The 22,826-nt window shown below is 47.5% G+C and overlaps 1 protein-coding gene across 5 annotated transcripts in view; it reads left to right on the top strand.

The window, feature by feature from the left end:
- Positions 1-22,826, top strand: part of RADIL (Rap associating with DIL domain) — a 102,270-nt gene that overhangs the window by 63,380 nt on the left and 16,064 nt on the right. For all 5 annotated transcript variants that reach the window (XM_075899648.2, XM_075899645.2, XM_089769295.1 and 2 more), the window contains 3 exons: positions 1,592-1,752; positions 14,916-15,028; positions 18,293-18,530. In XM_075899648.2, coding sequence (XP_075755763.2) covers positions 1,592-1,752; positions 14,916-15,028; positions 18,293-18,530 — 512 coding nt within the window. The remainder of the gene's footprint in view (positions 1-1,591; positions 1,753-14,915; positions 15,029-18,292; positions 18,531-22,826) is intronic.

The raw sequence follows: 22,826 nt of genomic DNA, 5'->3' as shown, positions 1-22,826 counted from the left end.
CTGACTCTGCAGGGCTGCATTTCCCCCTGTCGTGTGAAGTTGTGCAACTGTGTGTTTAACTCTTGCACGCTTGCCGTTCGTGCCTGCAGTGCCAGCTATCACAAGCAGCAGGGAAGCCAGCCACGGTTGTTAGATTTCTTCGTATTAAAAGCAAGATCCTCAAAAGTGGGATCTTGCTTTGGGTGCACTTGACAGGAGCCTGATTTTCAGAGGTGGGTACTTTGCACTTTCTGCAAATCCAGATCCTTTTCCTGGTATCTTAAAGGTGGACACTCCCAAAACTAAAGCCCCAAAATGACTAGTCTCTTTAGAAAACTTTGGCCCTGAGTACATATTAGACCCTGTGGAGGTTAGATTTGGGGAGTGTCACCTTAAAGAGGGAATAAACACATAGAGTAAGGACAGAGAAAGGGGATTAAAGTAGAGGATACAGGAGTTCAAGAGACTCTTTGGTACTGTGAGCTACATTCCATCCTTACATATGCATATGTGGTTCCCATTGCAGTTAGTGGCAGCTATTCACAGGTGTCCAACAGCAGCAAACTTGACGATGCCCCTTTCCGTGTACGGAGCTTCCATTGATTCCCTTGTGTAACCGTGAACTGCAGGGGCATAGACACACTGACCATTCGACAACCAGGAGAGAAGGTGTAAACTCCAGGCTGAACTGTAGGGCAGCCAGATGACTTGGGGCTAAGGAGTTTCATGGGGTTATGGTACATCACAATATGCTAACGATAAACAAATCCATCTGTTATTGTTCAGCTTCTTCTGATCGGGGCTGTGTAAAGGTGCCGCTTCGTTATTGTGTTGTGTGAGCAACCGTATACACATAGCTACCAGGAAGTATTTTTGCCCAAAGTCCCTGTTTTTCAGTGGCTTACAACATTTCTCACGTATCTTTTGAGGCTGAAATTCTTCAGGATTGTTCGAAGTGAGGGTTTTTTTATAAAGCGATCAGAAATCCCCTCTGACCATTTTTGAGTTATTGTAGCATAGAAAAAGTGCTTTGTCAGTTAAGAAATTTTCCAGGTTGGTTTTTGGTTTGTATAGGCCCTGGGTTAACTCAGGAGAACCGTGATTAACCCGTTAGAATTGACACGTGCGGAACATTAGTCTCTGTGCAATGCTGCTTTGTTGTTCTGATTATTTATTATCAGGATTAACTTTGATTTAAAAAAACAGGTGGTCCCACATCCCAGAGCTCAGCGTCCCCCTGGCAGCCTAGTGGCCCCTTGGGTTGAAGGGCTAAAGAGAGCGTAGTACCCCTGGATCCCAGTGATGCTGAGGCTCATGTGTAGGGTCAGTATGTGGGAAGCTCTCCCCTCTGCTCTCTGCACTGTACTCAGCCTCTGGAGCAAGAGCCAGTCATCAGCCTTGAATTCACACAGAATCCCAGGTGGCTGTAAACAGTCTGCTCGGTGTTTGCAGGGCTCTGTAAAGGGCCTGACCCCAAGAGGAGCTGAGTGTTTTCAGCTCCCAAACCTTTCCCATAGCCAGGGGCCTCGTGTGCACAGAGAGACTGATACTGCAACCTCCTTTGTCCTGATTGTAGTCTGACACTCTCATCTTGTCCTCTCTGTCTCGCTAGGCAGGATCCTGGATCCCTGTCCCGCTTCGCTGTCACAGACCTGCTCCCGGACCTGCAGCACATTCTCTTCTGGATGTCCAACTCCATCGAGCTCCTGTACTTTATCCAACAGAAATCCCCCATCTACATCCAGAGCCTGGAGGAGGAGCTGGATGTCAAGGGTAGGATTCACGCTTTGTGATACTGAAACGCCTCCTTGATACAAAACTTCCCCTGCCATGTGCCACTGTGTGAAATATCAGGCAAAGGGGGGAGGTGTAGCATCACACTGGCTCGCTGGTGTTTTCCTCTGTTGCTGCTCCAGCAGGCACCTCCAGCCTGACTCCAGAGACTACCATGTTGCCTCTTTATCCCAGATATGCCCTTAGGTCTATGTGGGGGTTTGTGGAAGGTAAGGGAGCTTCACCCAGAGGCTACGGCTACTCTGCAGGCTTCTTCCGCAAGAACTGTTTTGCGCAAGAGTTCTTGTGCAAAAGGTCTTCCACAAGAGCGTGTCCACACTGCCACGTGCACTGCCATGGCAGTGTGGACGCTCTCTTGCTCAAGAAAGCTCTGATGGCCATTTTAGCAAAGGGTTTTATTGCACAAGAAATTCATGTTGCCTGTCTACACTGCCTTCTTGTGGAAGAGCTCTTGTGCAAGAGGACTTATTCCTTGTGGGGAGAGGAATAACTCTTCCGGAAGAAGCCCTGTTTTCCGACGCTGTACTGTAAATTTGCTTGCACAAGAATGCGCATGCAGTGTAGACACTTTGCAAGTTTTTGCGCAAGAACAGCTGTTCTTGTGCAAAAAGCCTGCAGTGTAGACGTAGCCATAGTGCCGAGGGCCCTACCAGCTCTCCGGGGCCTTCTCTGAGCAGATGCTTGAATGAATAAACTGTGGTGCCTTTTGTGGCGTGTCCACTGGCGATTGATTGTAGCTTGCGGAAGCCAGACAGTACTGCTGGGCCTTTGCTTTCTCAGCCACCCGCTGATCAATGCCGAGTGCAGAATTGCTCCCTGTGACGGATCTAGTTCCGGGCGCGAGCACGCAACCCCCTCCTCAGGGTCACGGCCCAGCGAGCCCGCCATCGGGTTCCTACGGTTTCAGAATTTCGATGGGCGCAAGCTCCCAACGCCCTCCCCACCTGTGCCCAGCGAGCCCGGTGCTCCCAGTTCCCCTCCTGGGCGCCTCAGTCTTTCCCCACGGTTCTTGGGGTGGCGGTGCCTCCCGTTTCCTTCTTGCTCCCTTCTCTCCCGCGTTGGGTGCAGCCCAGAGGAATCTAGGGGACTAGGGGGACCCGGGCCCACCCTCTCCACCGGGTCCCAGCCTGGGGCCCTAAGGGTTTGGGTGCTGACCCTTACCCAGCTGACGGGGTCCCACCCCGTAACGCATCAACCCACGGGCGCCAGAAGGACCCTGCCCCGGGCTGCTTCCTAGCCGCCCTCAAGTCTGCGGTTTCTGGGCCCAAGCCGGCGATCCTTACCTCTTCGTCGGGGTGGAGCAGGATTCTGCTCCGCAGCTTCCCCCCATGTCCCATCTCCCTGTCTCCACCGGGAAGGGAGGAATGGTCTCCCTGGCGTCCTCCTCCTTGCCCTGGCTCTGGGGTGGCTTTTGAACCTCCCACCGGAGGTCACGCCGTCTCCCTCGTCCCCGACCCTGGCGGGGCCGGCGTCCCTGCGTTGGGACACAGGGGGCGGAGTTGCGTCTCGGCGCCCTCTGCCGGGGGTTCGTCCGTCCAGCCCGGCTCGCCGGCCGGCATTAATCCCTGTGGCCGCAGGGCTCCGCGCCTCGCAGTGCTCGGTGGGCGCGCCTTCCCGCCGGTGCGCCGGCGAGGCAGCCCCTCCCGGGCACTCTTCCACAGCCAGGGCCACTGCCTGCCCCGTGCTAGTGCGGGCTGCTGACGGCCCGTCACACTCACCCATGAAGTTGCAGGTGTGAAAGTAAACAAGGAGGCTGAAGTGAAGTCAGTTTTACAATCAGGGGTTGGGTGTTTAAAACTAGAGCAGGGTTCAGAGCACAGGAGGGCCCCTTTCAAGCACATGTGAAAGGAGGGTGAAAGCAAGTGCCTTTCCCAACTGGCGCAAAACCAAAATCAAAACTCGCCTTCTTCCTGGGATTTGGGTTGATTCGTAAGAAGATAGAGCTCAGATCAAACATTCCCCGAGGCTTGGCTATTCCCAGGGTTCCTCCTCAGGACTACTCAGCTCACCCCTTAGCTCAGGGCTACTCAACTTTGGAAGCCCCAGGGGCCACAATGATACTCACAGCACATGCTGAGGGCCGCAGCTTAAGTGTGGTAGCATGTACATGCAAATATATATGCAAAAATATGCAAATAGCCCTGCCCTAGCTCCTCTCTCACCAGAGGACTACATCCATCTTCTGTATACCTTCCCAGGAAACCAAACCACTTTTCCCAGCTGGGTTTCAGCCACCTTGTCTGGAGGGGATGGTGCAATGATGAGCTCTTGCGTGTAGCCTTTTGAAGCCATGAATGGATACAATTTTGGGGGCATGGATCCCATTGCACCAAGTGGTCACCATAACTTCTGTCATCAAGAATGGGCTGGTAGCCATGTGTTGATACCCAAGATCCCTTCCCTGAGCTTTTAGTCCTGGCCACTGAGCTAAGAGAAAAGGGAAGTCACATTGTAAGGCGGCGACTCTGGGAGTATCCTTTCTAGGCCACCCCTTGCTCTGCATTCTGCAGCCTCCCCTCTCCTCCGCCCTATGAAGTGAATCCCTTCGATCACAGACCAGACTGGTTACCTGCCTCTGGAAACACCACTAGCTCTCAGTGCTGCTAAGTCCTCCAGCCCTGTGCACTCTTGGGACTGAAATAATCCCCTTTATCAAATGAGTGGTGACAGCTTGCAGCCACAGGGAGTCTAATATGGTGAGGGGATTAGCTGGGCTTCTCTCTCAGCCTGGCCTCATTTCGTTTTCTCATTCCCCTCGGAGGGAGAGGGAGCAAAGTGCTCAAGAGCCAAACCATCTGGGTGCTGGACGCTCTCCACGTCCTGTGCTATCTTGGTTCCCATGCTGATACGAGATGTAAAGACCGACATGTGGGTGGGAGGGTAGGACAGAGGGTGCATTCTTAACCAGTGAGAGTTCCAAAAAAATGTGCCTGTCAGCTAAAAATACTGCTATCCTAACGAAGTGCAGGGTGCACATGAGCTGCTGCTGGGAACGTGAAATGATAAAACCTTTGGAGTTGGGGTTCACTTCATCCCTGGCAGGGCTCGGTACGATGTCAAGGCAAGATCCTGAAATGGATTGGGTCTTTGAATCTCTCTCTGGGTTTTCTAGCAGCCTGGTGGCCTCCCCACCATCATATGGCCAGCCCTGCTCTTCCTCGCTGTTTGCGTAAGCTTCCAGTCACCCCACTTGGTTTTCTTTACGTTTCTCACCATTGCTGAGTCTGTGTTAATTTACAGGGAGACTTGTCAAAAGCACTCAGGGTTGGCCCAACTCTGCTCCTGCTGCTTTAAATGGCCAGGCTCCCACAGACCGCACTACTGGCAGCTCTCCACCATGCCAGACTGCTGAACCCCTTTCCGGAGTCTGATGGTCTTGTGTACCCCCCCCCCCAAGTTTCATCTCACTTACATCTCCTTGCTCCCAGAGTCAGGCAGGCTGCTATGCCTGAGAAATTGCTCACTTTCTCATTTTTACCATACCATTATAAAATAAATCAACTGGAATATAAATATTGTACTTATACTTCAGGGTACAGTGCACAGCACAGTATAAATAAGTCATCGTATGAAATTTTACTTTGTACTGACTTCGCTAGTGCTTTTCATGTAGCTTGTTGTAACACTGAGCAAATGCTTAGATACGCTGATGTACCCCGGGGAAGACCTCTGTGTACCCCCAAGGGTATAAGTACCCCTTGTTGAGAGCCACTGAGCTAGGCAAATGCAGAATGATTTTGAAAATCCCCCCTTGCTTTTCTTCCTCATTTTTTATTGCCCGTCCACCCCAGTAGAACACAGGGACTGGGCATCGACACTATCCCTCTGGGTAGATTTGTAAAAGTCGCTCCCTCTGGTTTTACAGTCCTTGTTGGTAGTTGGCCATTCCTAATGGTCTCTCTCTTCTTCTTTGCTCATCATGCCACTCTTCCATTGCAGTACCATTGCCATCATTGTGTGTTCTTCTCTTCGGACAACCTTTTATGAAGCCTTGCTGGCACAGCAGTCTTTTTCTTCTCCATTGTGGCATTTTTTAGGATGGCCCAGCGGCTTTCTGCATTGCTGGGTGTCATGACTTCCTTCCACTGGCCTTATTCACTGGGGTCAGATGGCAGCTCCACTGAAGTCAATGGCAAAACTCCCATTGATTTCCACAGGGAAAAGATCTCACCGTATCTTCATTCCTCCTTGCCTAGTAATGCCCTAGTACAGCTGCATTCTGTGAATCTAGTCCGTGCTAGTCTGAATTCAAGTAGCTTCCTTATTATTCTCACATCCTTGGTCAGTTTCTCTCTGTTGGTAAAAGGCAGCTTTAGAATGGATTTTCTTCTCATTGGAATATCCACTTATCGGATCATAAGTCTGTTTCTGCATCACTCAGGGAAATCTTGGGTCATTCTTGGACACAGCATGGCTAAGTATTCTTGGGTCAGCTTTAAAGTGAGTGAGAAAAGGCAGAGAGAGGACACAGGGCAAAAAGACTGAGTCGTTTTGAAACTGAAGATGAAGGAGAAGCATACTGATGCACAGAAATGTCTGTTCACAAATGCTGGGGTTGGGTTGGCTGAAAAGCAGAGATGCTTTTCACAGAACAACTTGTAAAACTTTGTCCGTGTTTTTTGACAAAAGAAATTTGAAATTTATTTTTTAAAGCCAGTTCTATCCAGTAACATGGGAAACAACCAATATTGGAAGTATTATTACTAAGGGTATGTCTACACTAGCCCCCTAGTTCAATATCCCGCGCTTCATTAGCATGTTCCCGGCCGATCGCCATTTTTAGAAATTGACTAGCCCGAAGTAATTGCCCACATCTACATGTGGCAGTGAAATGGGATTCCAAATTAAAGCCCTAACTTGAACTCCTATTTTGAGGCATAAGGGATCTTGGGCAAAAGAGTTTTTTGCTCAAAACGGACCCATCTACACTGCTTGGTTTTGCACAAAAACCTCTTGTGCAAAAAGCATCGGCACAGAATATGCAAATGACTGTATGACAAATGCTAATGAGCGCTTCATTAGCTTACTCTCTGCTGACAAATATCTGCAGTGTATACGTAGCCACAGAGACAAACACCTGCTTGCATTCCTCTTTAATATCCCCAGAGAGATTCCGGGACATCTGTCTTCCATGGCTGGTGGCATTTGCTCCCTCCTGGGCTATAATCGGTGGGAACAGCTGGATTTGGGTTGCTGTCTAGAGAGAATATTCTTTAAATAGGTCTGTTCCCCTGGTGGGAATGGTCTCTGGGAGAGTGAAGTTCATGGCATGTGCAAGAGTGAAGCAGCGAGCATGCAAGTAAAGGCAGAAATCTGGGTTTGTGACATGAGCAACATTTGCTTAAAACTCCAGGCAAATTATAAGGGAGAGCGATTTACACATGCCCATTTCAGGTCCTATTTCAGCGAATCATTTAAGTGAATGCGTAAATCCAGCCCTGTTCAGCAAAGAACTTTGGCACCTGTTTAACTTTCAGCCCATTCTTAAATCCCATTGATATCAATGGAATGTATGCCTGTGGCAAAATTTAAGCTGGTGTTTAAGTGAATTGAGCTGGATGGCTGAATTGGGACCATCCTGAACGGACAAGTTGATGCTCAAGGGTGCAATTTAAGGGGTGGTCAAGGAGTCAGTAGCCCCCCTGACGTTTGAACCCCTGGATTTCATACTTGAAGTCTGCATGCCCTGGCTCCAGAGGCAGTTCTTAAATGCAACAGAGTGTGAGCTGCTTGCAGCTTTGCTTTTGGGGCAGGGAGTTTGTTATAAAACGAGGGTGGCAGATGATTAAGAATAACACAAGGCTGGTCATTCCAGCAATTGAAAGATCATTAGGTCATCATGCAAACATTGCCAGGTACTTAAAAGATGGTGGTGAAAGGGGGAGTAGGAATGAGTGTTGGGCTGCTGGGATTTGCATTTGCACATGCGCTGTTAAATTTATAAATGTTCTTGAAAAAGGGGTAAATAGTGAGGTGGCAAAATTCGCAGATACTACAAAATTGCCAAGTCCAAAACTGACTGCAAAGAGTTACACAAGGATCTCACAAAAAAACTAGGTGATTGGGCAACAGAAGGGCAGATGGAATTCGGTGTTGATAAATGCAAAGTAATGCACGTGGAAAAATATAATCCCAACTATACATACAAAAATGGTCAGGTCTAAATTAGCTGTTAACACTCAAGAAAGAGATTTTGGAATCATTGTGAATAGTTCCCTGAAAACATCTGCTCAATATGCAGTGGCAGGCTAAAAAAGAAAAAACTAATGGAACACTGGGAATCATTAGGAAAAGAATAGATAATAAGACAGAAAATAGCATATTGCCTCTATATAAAGTCATGGTATGCCCATATCTTGAAGACTGAATGCAGATTTGGCCACTCCATCTGAAAAAAGATAGATTGTATTTGGAAAAGGCACAGAAAGAGCACCAGAAGTGATTAGAGGTAGGGAACAGCTTCCATATGAGGAGAGATTAACAAGAGTGAAACTTTTCAGATTGGAAAATAAATGGCTATATTGAGGATGGGGGGATATGTTAGAGGTCTAGAAAATCATGAATGACGTGGAAAAATAGATTAAGAAAATGTTATTTACTCCTTCGCTAACATAACACAAGAACCTCATTCAGTTAAATGTATAGGTAGCAGATTTAAAACAAATTATTTTTTCACAGTCAACCAGTGGAACTCTTTGCCAGGAAATGGTGGATAGGCCCAAATGATAATAGGGTTCCAATAAGAACAAAATAACTTCAAGGAGGATAGATCCATCAATGGCTACTAGCCAGAATGGGAAGGAATGGTGTCCCTAGTTTCTATGGACCAGAAATTGTGAATGGGCGACAGGGGATGGATCATTTGAGGAATGCCTCTCCTGTTCATGCCTTCTGAAGCATTGGCCACTGTTGGGAGACAGGATACTGGGATAGATGGACCATTGATCTGACCCAGTATGGCTGTTCTGCAGTTAGTAAGAAAGTAAGGACAGTAAGAATATTTATTAATATTTTAAGGCTAACCAGTGTCCCTCAAGTGGTTTGCCTCAACATGTCAGACTGTTAATATTAGAGCTCAGTGGGTCTAATATTTATTTACATTTTCTTTCTTTTATCTGGGAATTAGATACAGTGCTCCTGCTAGCTAACTGCCAAGTTATCTGCCCCAAAAACCTAGAGTTTTCCAGTGCTTTAGTAACCCTAGCAAGAGATGATATGTGTGTGTGGGGCGGGACTGGGGGGAAGGGGAGAGGGTGAATGGAGTCGGTCCCCCTCCCCCATTTGCTGTTTGGCTTGTATTGAGCATGCTCAGTAACACTGCTGAAGCCGCTGTCCTCAGTCTGTCCCCCCCACCCATGCTTTCACTCTCTCCCCCCTTATCAAGGTATGCCCAGGTTGCCCACTGCCCACCAAAATCTGAAATGGCACCCCTGCTGCTGCTCAGTGTGTGTGTGGGGTGGTTTGGGTAGAGGAGGGAGCATCGTAGAGTGTCATCTAAATATATCTCATGCCTGGGCAGATTTTGGTGAATCAGGAGAGGAAGAAATAACATAAATGAGAGGGTGAGGGAAAGGTTAAAAGTCAGTCTTTTGGCCTCTTGACTTCCCACAGGAAATATCTGTGGGAAGATTTTTAAAAAGAAAAAAAGTAAGCGAAATACTTTTGATTTTCAAACTCTAGCCAGCTCAATGAAACCACAGGCTGGTGAACGAGCAACTCCTTCAACTTTAGAGGTTTTTTCCTACACCTGTTCCCTTCTTCTTCATTTCTATGCGTCTGTGGAGACCAGGAATCATGAGTCTGTGGAGACCAGGAAACTCTGCCCTTCCCAGATTGCTCCATGCGGAGGGAGCTTAGCAAGAGACGGGGGGTTCCAGGCATGCACAAGGATGAGAAACCTTGTGCTCCCCCTTCCATTCTATATGTGCGGGTGTTTCTCCTCACACGTTTTTAACATCTTTGTTGAATTTGCATTGCTCTTCCACTCAGGTGATATGCACTAGAGACAAGTGCTATACCCTTGGGAAATTCAGGTGTTTAGACCTTGCTGTGTGAGCAATTCTATCCCAAAATTAGAGCAGTTTGAATAGTTACAACAACAACAACCCTGGTTTGGGCATATTTTAGTGAATAAAAGCCCCATGGTCAGTTCGCTGCTGTGTTGGGGACATGTCATCCATGTGTATCTGGATGACCTGAGTTTCATGAAGCTGCATGTTAATCCCAGAAACGTCATGAATCTTAGCACAAATTAATATTTGCCAGAAAACTTGTGCCAGAAAATTTGTTACTCTGTTTTCCAGACTTAACTGATCCCATGTGATTTAGATGACCAGTCAAGCAACACAAATAATGGGTACAGTGTAATCAAAGCAGTTTGTGAACCAGCCCATAGGCTGAAAATTAATTTTGAAATTATGAGAACATAAAAACGGCCATACTGGGTCAAACCAAAGGTCCATCTAGCCCAGTTTCCTGTCTTCCAACAGTGGCCAATCCCAGGTGCCCCAGAGGGAATGAATAGAACAGGTAGTCATCAAATTGATGACTTATTGATAAACTAGGCAAATATAACTTAGATAGGGCCACGATAAGGTGGGTGCATAATTGGCTGGATAACCGTAGTCAGAGAGTTGTTGTTAACGGTTCTAAATCCTGCTGGAAAGGGATAGCAAGTGGAGTTCCTCAAGGGTCTGTTTTGGGACCCGTACTGTTCAATATCTTCATCAATGATGTAGATATTGGGATAGAGAGTACGCTTATTAAGCTTGCAGATGATACCAAACTGGGTGGGGTTGCGACTTCTTTGGAGGATAGGGACATAATTCAAAATGACCTTAGCAAGTTAGAGAAATAGTCAGAGGTAAACAGGATGAGGTTTAATAAAGAGAAATGCAAAGTGCTCCACTTAGGAAGGAACAATCAGTTCCATACATACAAGATGGGAAGCGACTGTCTAGGAAGGAGCATGGCAGAAAGGGATCTAGGGGTCATAGTGGACCACAAGTTGAATATGAGTCAACAGTGTGATGCTGTTGCAAAAAAAGCAAATATGATTCTAGGTTGTATCAACAGGTGTGTTGTAAGCAAAACTCGTGAAGTCATTCTGCAGCTCTACTCTGCACTAGTTAGGCCTCAGCTGGAGTACTGTGTCCAGTTCTGGGCGCCACATTTCAAGAAAGATGTGGAGAAATTGGAAAGGGTACAGAGAAGAGCGACAAGAATGATTAAAGGTCTAGAGAACATGACCTATGAAGCCAGGCTTCATGAACTGGGCTTGTTTAGTTTGGAAAAAAGAAGATTAAGGGGGGACATGATAGCGGTTTTCAAATATCTAAAAGGGTGTCACAAGGAGGAAGGAGAAAATTTGTTCCTCTTGGTTTCTGAGGACAGGACAAGGAGTAATGGGCTTAAAGTGCAGCAAGGGAGGTTTAGATTGGACATTAGGAAAAAATTCCTAACTGTCAGGGTGGTCAAATATTGGAATAAATTGCCAAGGGAGGTGGTGGAATCTCCCTCTCTGGAGATATTTAAGAACAGGTTAGATAGACATCTGTCAGGGATGGTGTAGACGGAGCTTGGTTCTGCCTTGAGGGCGGGGGGCTGGACTCGATGACCTCTTGAGGTCCCTTCCAGTCCTATTATTCTATGATTCTATGAAATGGTCCCACTCCTGACAAACAGAGGCTAGGGATACCCATCCCTGTCCATTCTGGCTAATAGCCATTGATGGATCTATCCTCCATGAATTTATCTTGTTCTTTTTTGAACCCGGTCTTCACAACATCCTCTGGCAAGGAGTTCCATAGGTTAGCTGTGCATTGTGTGATGAAATACTTCCTTTTGTTTGTTTTAAACCTGCTACCTATAATTTCATTGGGTGACCCCTACTTCTTGTGTTATGGGAACAAGCACATAGCTTTTCCTTATTTACTTTCTCCACATCAGGCAGACCTTTATCCTATCCTCCCTTAGTCGTCTCTTTTTGAAGCTGAGAAGTCCCAGTTTGTTAATCTCTCCTTATATAGCTGCCCTTTCATAACTCCCTAAGCAATTTGTTGCCCTTTTCTGATGTTTTCTCCAGTGTCAAGGTATCTTTTTCAAGATGAGGTGACCACATGAGCATGCAAGTGAATACTTTTCGGTGAATACTTAAAAATAGATTCACAGAAATCAGCACCAGTGCCCAAATGGATCGCTAACAAAACAGGAGACTGGCTTCCTACTACATAGTATTCCTACTACAGCTGAGCAACTGGAGGGGAGTTTGAGTGGCAGTTGCTCAGGGCCAGATGTATTATCAAGGGCTTCCTTAATCTGAGCACATGGGTCACAGGAAGGGCTATCTAATGTGTCTTCATACCCCTCTCTGCAGTCACCCCCACCTCCTCGCATGTGATCAAAAGTGTTTATAACATGCTCTGACTATGTTTGTCCATGATGCTGGGCCATCTCTTTATTTTCTGGCTTGAAATCCTGCATTGGGCTTGCATTTTAAGTTGCTTCAGTCAAAGCACTCAAGGTTTTCTTCTGCAGAGAAAGAAGAAGGTTATTTTTCACATCAGATTTGAAAACCTTGTTAGGGCCAGGTTTTTCAATGCTTTCAATAGCTTGTGACGTCGGAAACGTAGGTTTGCAACAACCTTAGGTCACAAGTGAAATGCGTTTGTGCGGTCTCAGCCTGCTCTGGAGTAGGTATTTGCCAGCCTTGATAGAGACCAGGGTGATTAGTGGTCTGAGTTCCAAATAGATCCGGATTAGAATAGCAGATTGAGACTAAGGTGTCTTGGCAGAGCAATGAGGGGTCCTGCTGTTGAAATAGCAAGCAAGGCTTAGACCAGGATTTGGATGCATTAAGCAGAGCTGTGTGTGTGTGACAGTTTACAATTCTCCTGCCTTCATGACACATGGGTTGATTCAGTCTTGTCAGCCCCTCACTTTCCTGAGCCTTAAAACTGCATCAACTTTCCCCCCTGAACCACCCCCTAAGTGTGTGTGGCTGAAAAGTCCCTCACGAACCAACCGTCTGCCTGTGGGACTGGAGGAATGCTCAGGTGGATGATGTCATGGAATTTCCCGCCTTCTGATTCCACATCAGAGGAACCTGGGGGCGGGGCTAGTTTGGCAGCCATCGAGACCTTCTCTTCTGATCCAAATGCAAAGCAGGGTTTGGAAAGTACTTCATCCAGCTGCACAAATAGTCAGCAGATGAGACAGGCGGAGCTGCAAATCTGGACTGAAACTGAAGCATTGCTAGAAGAAAAATGTTAGCCTGGAGGGGAAATATTACCCCCGCAGCCTGTCTTCACCCATGTGTTTGTTTAGCAGCCACTGCTAAGGCTTTTAGATTGGGATTTCTGTCGCTCCCTGCTCGCAATGCAGCAAGGACAGTGAGGTGCCGGTTCACGTCTTTAAGGGAGATGCAGGCAAAGGCACCAGCCAAAGGCAGGGTTGGAGTTTTTGATTTTGGACATGGCCTCCTGGAATGGCTCCCCCAGCCAGTGTGAATTTGTATTATCTCCAGGGCACAGAGGGGCCAACAGAATTGCAGGGCCCTTGGGGAAGGTGGGAGTGACTGGGCTGCATGCTCCCAGAAGGGACGGGGCCTCAGGAGGAAGGGGCAGTACAGGTGGGGTAGCCGCCCCTTGCCAGCTACACAGCACTGTCTGGGGCACCAGCAGTGATTTAAAAGGCCTGGGATGGAGGCCAGGAGCCCTGGACCCTTTTGAATTGCTGGGCCTGGGGCGGTTGCCCCTTTTGCCATCCAGTGAGCAACGTGCAGCCTGAAGGCTACATGCGGCCCACCAGGGTTCTATGTGTGGCCCATTAGACATTTTGTTGGACCCACGCACAGGGATGCCAGATTCCACTGGCTTTGGGCCGCGCAGATTTTTTATGACTCAAGTGACAGGCACGTAAAGCAGGGGCACGTGACATGAGGCGCATGGAGATTGTGCCCAACATTGGCGGTGCGAGCCGTGCGCGCCCTCTGCCTCCAGTCAACGCGCTGCGATGGTTCAGTCCGCACAGCCCACAAATTGGAGGTACGCAAGCGCCGTGAGCAAAACTCCCCAATCCCGGGAGACCGTCTTGGTTACGACCATCTGGTGGCCCACTGAGAGGAAGGGGGGGATACTCATGGGGGTTTGCCCCTCACTGCTCTGGAGACTGACTAATGGGCAGGGTGATGCTGGCAGCTAGGTTAGTTTTCCTGACTTGGAGCGAATTCAGGGAGCGGCTGTCACAGCCCTGGAGGCTGCTGCCTTCAATTCATCGGGTGACTGCCGCCTTACATTCATCCTGGCAATAAACAGGGAGGTTCAGCCTGGCCCAGCCAGTGTATCTGCACCCTGGCCCATGCAAGGGAACAGGAGCGCTGTCTCCTTGGGCATTCAAATGGCTTCAGATGGGAAAGGCGTCTCGTTCTGAACCTCTGTCCTAAAAGAGCCCTCTTGAGCTGCCAGCTTCTTAAAGTCAAGCCAGACCCATGTTCCTTCAGCTTTAATTTCACTAGTGCAATGGGGACACCAAGTGGCCAGGTAGAGTAGTGCAAGTTGTGCATACTTGTGAATGTCCCAAGCAGGCATCTGCGACCTGATTTTTTTCCATTTGGGAGTGTCTGTAGGAAATAATTCAGGCATCCGTCCTCCTCCCTGCAAGCGTCTCTCCAGGTCTCCGAAATAGTCCTCACTGTTGGGAGACATCAGGAGACAGCCGTGTAAGTTACGCCTCCCAGTCGGGAATAGTTACCGCCACATGCTGTTAATCAAGAGCTCTGTATATTGTATAGCGCTTTCCACCCAGCAACCGAATGCATTTTACCACTATCGCTAAATTAGGGATCGTCTCCTTCCTGAGAAAGCACAGAGGATAACTACCCCCCTTTTTGTGCTGAGGCACAAAGAAGCTGCGATTTGCTCGGTGGAAGAGTTAGGAACAGAATCCTAAAATTCTGGCGCCCAGTCCCACACAGGAACCACCAGCCCCCCAGGACAGTTCGACACCGGTCAGTGGACTTTGCATAATGAAATACAGCAGCACCAGTGGACTCGCAGAGGGACTATTCTACTAAATTACAGACCCGGTAGTCTGGTTTGGAGCCCTGTGCTCTGATGCGTTCCATTGCTGTCTTTGTCCTTTAGGTTCTAAGGAGTCTCTGTTCTCCTCAACCATCACAGCCAGCGAGGAAGCCATGACGGTCCTAGAGGAAGTGATTATGTATACTTTTCAGCAGTGTGTCTACTATATCTCCAAGGTACGTGCACCCCGAGTCCTCCCTCTCATTCCCACTAATGCATAGCCTAATCCAGAGGGCCCGAGCCAAGGGAGAGGAGGAGCTTTATGCTGATGGTATCTCACTGGGAATCAAAGCGGGGGCGGGGGAGAGTCTGTCAGCTGAGCACGTCCCTCTCCATCCTCTCTGGGACAGCAGGTTCTTCTTACTGCTGAGTTCTAGCACATACACTGGTTTCTTCAAGCCTCCTCTGTATTAAGAATCTCCGATCTCAAGGATGCAGTACTAGAAAGGCAGGCACCAGGGAATTTGACTTTCTCTGGCTTTCCTTAGTCTCTGGAGAGTAAATCTCAAGGTCAGATGTGACTTTTTGAGGGGTCAGAAATGATCAAACTGGTTGCTTTTTAAAAAAACACATAGATGATTTTGAGCGGCCCTTCACTTGCCCCAGTTGTTGAGCTGTTGTTTTCTTCTCTTACACCAGCTCCAAGAGCACTCAGCCAGAATCCAGACCCCACTGGGCCAGGCATGGCACACACATGTAGTCCGAGAGAGACTTTTCCCCTATGAACTTGCAGTCTAGACATAGAGCAGGAGACTGGCACTCAGGGGTGTAGGTGAAAGTCACAGCTCAGCTGTAGCCTTGCAGCCTGACCTTAGACTAGTCTTTTGATGTACCCTGTAAAATGGGGAGGCTACATACTCACCTCTCAGGTGGGGTGTGAGGATAAAATCCATTAAGGATTGCCAGCTGCTCGAATGCTATTTACTAATATGTGTTCCCCCTCTCCCCCGTTACCATAGCGTGTAAGCACCTCATGATCTTTAAAAGATGCTACACTGAATCTAGACAGCAAACTGGGTGAGTTTTAGTATGATCACCCTGGCAGGTGATTTGCAGCAAGGGCACATCAGGCACCTTGGCAGGCATCAGTCGGAGATGTCCCTGAAGGATGAACAGTAGCATTGTTTCCTAAGCAGGCATTTGCTCACTGCAGTGTTCCCAGTGGTGAATGGCTTAGCTAAGGCTGCACCATCAGTATCATGACCCATCTTTGTTCTCCCTCACTCCTTGTAACGTTGGGATTCATTTTCCTTTGGATCAATGATGGTCACAGCTGAGGAGAGTGTTCCATTATGACGGAACATTTCTCTGCACGGCTTTGGACTCGGAAGCAACAGACCAGGATGTAGGCAGCTAGGAGGAAATGAGTAAGCCACATATCAGCAGAAAGAGTAGATGGGAATAGCTCGTCCAACCGTCCTCAGCTGGTTTGCGATTTACTGTACAGTATAATGAGTATAATGAACTGATTCATGCACATGATGGAAATATGCCTTCTGGCCTCTCTCCATTAGGCCTCTTGAGGGAAACTTTATTGCAAGGGCTCATTAAGGTGCACGTAACAGTGTGTGCAGTGTGGGCACAGAGAAAGGCTGCTTGTGTCTGCAAGGCGGGGACTTGTTTCCATTGAAAGAGAAGTTAGACTTGCCCGATGACGCTGCCTTTCTGCCAGCTCCCTCTGCCAGGTCTGGTGATTACAGATGTGGCCTCCCACTGGGACATGGACTATTTTTCTTCTTGATTCTATTTGTAGCCCTTTTCCTCCCACCTCTGTGGAAAGATTGTCCCATTATGCTCCCTGCCTCTCCCTCTCTCTGATTGGTTGACGTTCATCCTCTCGCATGTACATACTTAGCAAAAGCTCTGATTGGACACTGCTTTTCAATCTTCCTGATTTGCATAAAGGAAAGAGTCTCTAATTGGATACTTCTTTTGTCTTGTGCCTTTTTTTTCATAGCATGTGTCATGGCTCCTTCTCCACTCTGGCATAATAAATGCAGAAGTGGGGGCCAGCAAGTGTACCCCAAAACCTTATCTACTAGGCTTTGGTATAAAACTTCCCCCAAAATCTTAAAACCCTAGATTTTGGGAATAAAACTTCTGCTGCCACCACCCAAATATTAATAACGAGATTAGGGGAAAGATCACTTGGGAAATCTCATCCCTAGAATAAAAATCAGGGCAAACAATTAACCAATGCCAGGTTAATTAAAAGAAAAGAGAAAACTTTTATTGTTACAAAAATATTCCTATTGCAAGCTTAATGATTAGACAGGAAGGTAACAAAATATACTCATGGGCTACGTCTAGACTGGCATGATTTTCCGGAAATGCTTTTAATGGAAAAGTTTTCCGTTAAAAGCATTTTCGGAACAGACCGTCTAGATTGGCACGGACGCTTTTCCGCAAAAGCACTTTTTGCGGAAAAGTGTCCGGGCCAATCTAGATGCACTTTTCTTCAAAAAAGCCCCGATCGCCATTTTCGCGATCGGGGCTTTTTTGTGGAAAACAAATCTGAGCTATCTACACTGGCCCTTTTGTGCAAAAGTTTTGCGCAAAAGGACTTTTGCCTGAACGGGAGCAGCATAGTATTTCCACAAGAAGCACTGATTTCTTACAGTAGGAAGTCAGTGCTTTTGCGGAAATTCAAGTGGCCAGTGTAGACAGCTGGCAAGTTTTTCCGGAAAAGCAGCTGATTTTCCGGAAAAACTGGCCAGTTTAGACACAGCCATGGAGGAATTCCACCATAGGCTAGAACTTAGTTAAAAAAAAGCCAAACATCTCTTAAGCAGTGCCAGATATCAGGTCCCATTCCCCACACTTAAAACAATAAAACCTAACAAAACTATCTAAACTTTACCCTACTTTCAGAAAGTGAAGAATTGTTTCTTGGAGAGAGAGACATGTTTGTCCCTCTCTGTAGCTGCAGAGGACTCGCCCAGAGAGACCAATTTCTTTGTCCCAGTTTGAAAGTCCCACCTACATTCCTATTGGCCACTCCACCTGGCTAGGTGTAGTTAACCCCTTAATCCCCAGGCTGCTGGCTAACCCTCATAATCATGACAGCATGTGTAATAGATCTTTAGTTACCCAAGTGGGTGCATAGAACTGGCATATTTATTTTACTTAATAGCTACAGTACTTTGTATCTGACATTCTATGTGTTTCTCCTGACAGAGACCCTTGTCGGGTGTTGTATTAGTGCTTATAGACAGGGCTGAGCAGGCTTGCAGATCAGAAGGGGTTAATCCAGGAGGGGGCCAAGAAATATACCCTTCTTTGTTTGAGAATAGCAAGGTTTGAACTGATTATAGGATCACGGAAACAAGCAATTCTGAAGACCTGTTTCAGTCACTGGCCAGTGCAGAATTGCTCCCCACAGTAAATCTCCAGCGCCTTGAATCATGGCTGTGTTTCTGTCTTATCTTTTCCCTGTCCAGTCTCTGTACGTATCTCTGCCTGCCCTCCTGGAGTGTAACCCCTTCCAGAGCGAGGGTCAGGAAGGTTGGCGGGCATCGCCCCAGCTGCCTGAAGAAATACGCAGAATCGTGTTGATCTACCAGGCTGCTCTAGACCTTCTCCACCAGTACGAAGTGCACCCTGAAATAGCCTCCCAGATGTTTGCCTACCTCTTCTTCTTCTCCAACACGCTGCTCTTCAACCAGCTCATGGACAAAGGTGTGTGAGACATTCGTGGGAGGGGCAGGCCTTCTCCCAGACTGCCCTTGAATACTTTGTGTGTATTCATTAACCAAAGCGAACAGACCTCAAATGCCCCAGTATTGAAGCCAGCTAGACTAGGGGATGGGAATTGGCCACACGTGGGGAGAGATTTTACAGCCTCCATTGGGATGTTTTAAGATTTGAGGGGCTTGGACACACCTGGAATTCGGCATTCTGCAAAGGTGTCTTGCTACTCTGGTCCCTAAATTTGTAGTAGGCTATTGAGCCGGTGCGTAGTTCATCAGTATGGCCCCACTGCCAGGGAGGGACGCCCAGACGGATACGGACAGCAAAGCAGCCAATGTGTTTCCTTCCGGGGATAAGGATGCTTTAGAACTTAAGGCACTGTGTCCCTTGTTAACCGGTGCCATCAGAGCGGTGAGTAGGAATAAGTGTCACTTGCAATCATTCTGAGCTCTGCTTCTGCCCCAAGATTTGGGGGTGGGGAAGAGAGAGAGAGAGAGAGCACAGGCATTGGCCAGGCTAGTAGCAATGAAACTTATGGGAGCTAGAGTCTGGGCAGGGCTCAGATACACCCACAATCGAGTCCAGCCGCTGAGGTCTTTGTGACTTTACTCCCTTGCGCCGATGGACTCCATGATGGCAGCCTGTGCTCTCTGCTCTCTAGGCGGATGATTGGCTGAGATAACAGCTTAGCACCAGTTTTAGCTTCTGCTCCCTTGGCTTGACTGTGCTTTACTCTCACTAGCACGCCCCAGTCTGCTGCTGTTATCGATAATGCTCCCTTACCCCCATTAATGCCTTGTGTGTTCAGGGTCATGCGTTACTCCTGGAAAAGTGTTCAGCCCCTCTTAGCTCCCCCGCCCAAGTAACGTGCCACCCCTCTCATCTCTGGCGCAAGGGCCCATAAAACGTCTGCCATTTTGATGCCAAGGGGAGGATGGTGGAGTTTGTTCCCCAGCACTGCCTGATTACTGTGCATTATCAAACGCTGCACTCTGCTTCTTCATTGAGGTGCAAATCTGCTCATTAATTAATCCTAATTACCTCAGAATCCCAGTTGGGCTACAGCACGTGATACCTGTATAAACTCCAGCCACATGGCTTCACCACCCGGTGTATTGCAGCTCATACCATATGAGTTAATAGAAGTTGGGATGCTTAAAGAATTAACCTAATTTTCCCACTCAGCCCTCTGTCCCTTTCCTGCGCAGCTCCGCCGCATTTCCAAACAGAGCCTCTGTTGTGAGCAGCAGGCACTCTCAGCCCTGCTCCCTCCGCTGTGGCCGATGGTCCACTAAGCAAGAACAAAAAGAGGAAAGGAAACTTTGCGTTCCAGCATGGGCTTTCCTGCTCGCTCTCTGTCCCTTCGCTGGCCCAGCCACTGTGCGGAGCGACAGCGGCCTCTAGATTTAGGGCTTTGTGGTTGTTGTTTCAAATATAAAGTCACTTCAGAAGGCGCCAGGCTTGACTGTTCTGGAGAGTGGATTCCTCCATTTGCCCCTGACTCACTAACACACTGTGGCGCATGCTGTAAGCAGGCCAGCGTGCCTAGAGCTATTCTGCGAAACCCGGAGCTAAGTCCCATTGAACTCAGCACAGTCTGCTCATTACCCAACGTTGAGGCATTTTTTTGCCAGCTTGAACGATGGGGATTTCCCGAGAGCCGCTGCCCTCATCGACTCTCGGACATATCGGAACAGCAGACAGAAAACTGTCCCCTCCGGTATTGGACTGGACTTGCAACCAAACCCCAGCAGACTGTAAATTGCTGGGAGCAGTGCCTAGGATGGTTTCTAATGCCTGGTCTAAGGCAATAAGGTTTTCAAACTTTGGGTTGCGGCTTCTAAGGGCAAGCCACTAGCTGGCTGTGAGATACTTTGTTTAACTGCACCTCCACAGGTACGGGTGGTGTGTGCCTGATTACTGTGCATTATCAAACGCTGCACTCTGCTTCTTCATTGTGGTGCAAATCTGCTCATTAATTAATCCTAATTACCTCCGAATCCCAGTTGGGCTACAGCACATGTGATACCTGTATAAACTCCAGCTTCATGGCTTTACCGCCCAGAGTATTGCAGTTTATACGATATGAGTTGGGATGCTTAAAGAATTAACCTTATTTCCCACTCAGCTCCTGTTGGCTGTGGATTGCCATAATCACAGTTCCTGTTGGCTGTGGATTGCCATTCTCAGCAAATGGGAGCTATGAGAAGTGGTGCAAACCGGGACACTTGCCCCTACAAGCTGAGACCCAGAATTTGAAATCCCTGATCTACACTATGTCCCCCTCCCACATCAATCTAAATGATGCATCTGAAGTAGACGTACTTACCACGGTGTCTTCCTTGTGGTAAGATTAGTGGGGGCAGTTCTCCCATCAACTTTAACTACTCTTCTTGTCCTGGAGGAGTACTGGAGTCGATAGGAAAACACTCAGAGGTTGATTTATCGTGTCTACTAAATCGATCACCGGTGTATTGATTGCTGCAGTGGTCATCCACTGTGTACTGAAGACAAGTCCTAGGATTCTAGCCCCCGATGTTACCACAACACAGATAATAACATCAAGCCTCTCTGAGGTGGGCCAAGGCAAGAGCACTCCATAGTGACCCCAAAATAACAAGAATATAAAACTACCTTGGCACACATCAAACAGCTAAAAAACCTGGCTAACTGATTGGTCCCAAAACATAACTGGAAACAGGGAACCATCATTCATGGAGTCTGTTTTCACAGGGATCCTACAGGATCTGTTCTGGGCCTTAAGCTGTTTAACATTTTTATCAATCACCTGGAAGAAATCCTACTTCCCCTATAAGGGTTATAGCTGGCACAGAAATTGAGGCAGTAGTAAATAACAAGGAGGACAGGTCACCAACACAGAGTGATCTGGATTGCTTGGTAAACGGCATCAATGTAAATGTACATGTCTTGGAACAAAGGATATTGGCAATACTTCCAGGAAACAGTGATTCTGAAAAAGATTAGGGGGTTGGGGTAAACAATCAGCGGAACACGAGCTCTCACTGAAACACTTTGGCCAAAAGGCTAATGGGATTGTGAAATGTATCAACAGAAAAATCTTGAGTAGAAGTAATTTACTTCTGAATTGGGCACTGGTACAACTGCTGTTAGAATATTGTATCCAGTTCTGGTGCCCACCCTTCAAGAAGAATATTGATAAATTGGAGATAGATCAGAGAAAAAAGCCACTAGAATGATCGAAGGATTAGAAAACCTGCCTGACAGTGATGGACTCAAGGAACTCAATCTACTTGGCTTGACACAGAGAAGGTTAAAAGGGGTGACTTGATCACAGGCTATAAGGGTATGTCTACACTAGCTCGTTAATTCGAGCTAGGTAGGCAAATCAGGCGACCGGAGTTGCAAATGAAGCCCAGGATTTAAATATCCCAGGCTTTTTTTTGCATGTTCCCATCCGGTCGCCATTTTGAAATTTCACTAGCCCGAACTAACTGCTGCGCGGCTACACGCAGCAGTGAAACGTTAATTTGAACTAAGTTCTTAGTTCGACTTAACTGTTACTCTTCCATGAGGAGTAACATGAGGAGTAACAGTTACTCCATGAGGAGTACTAAGGACTTAGTTCGAATTAACGTTTCACTCCTGTGTGTAGCTGTGCGGCAGTTAGTTCAGGCTAGTGAAATTTCAAAATGGCAACCGGACGGGAACATGGAAATAAAAGCCCGGGATATTTAAATCCCGGGCTTCATTTCCAACTCCGGTTGCCTGATTTACCTACCTACCTACCTCGAATTAACGAGCTAATGTAGACATACCCTAAGGGTCCACCCCAGAAACAAATATTTAATAATGGGGTCTTCCATCTAGCAGAGAAAGGTGATCCATCAGGTGAAGCAAGACACATTCTGACTAGACATTTGAAGGTGCAATTCTTTGACAGTGAAGGTAACTAATCATTGGAACGACTTACCATGGGTAGTGGTGGATTCCTCACCAGTGACAATTTTAAAACCAAGGCACTATGAATTATTTTGGTGGAGTTCTGTGGCCTGAGTTGCCCAGGAATTTGTGTTCTTGCTGCATCATGAGAACAGCGAGCATGACACAGAGGCTACATCTAGACTGCAGGCTTCTTTTGGAAGAAGCTTTTCTGGAAGAGATCTTCTGGAAAAACTTCTTTCGAAAGAGAGCGTCTACACAGCAAAAGCACAACAAAAAAGCAATCTGCTTTTTCAAAAGATAGCGTCCAATCAATGTGATTACTGTGTACTGAGTGGCCACCAGGGCATCTGTGCTTTCTCC

This window comes from Pelodiscus sinensis, chromosome 15 (assembly GCF_052426305.1).
Source record: "Pelodiscus sinensis isolate ZL-2025 chromosome 15, ASM5242630v1, whole genome shotgun sequence".
Lineage (NCBI taxonomy): Eukaryota > Metazoa > Chordata > Testudines > Trionychidae > Pelodiscus > Pelodiscus sinensis.
The sequence above is the reverse complement of the archived record's forward strand: the minus strand, read 5'-3'. Positions and strand labels throughout refer to the sequence as shown.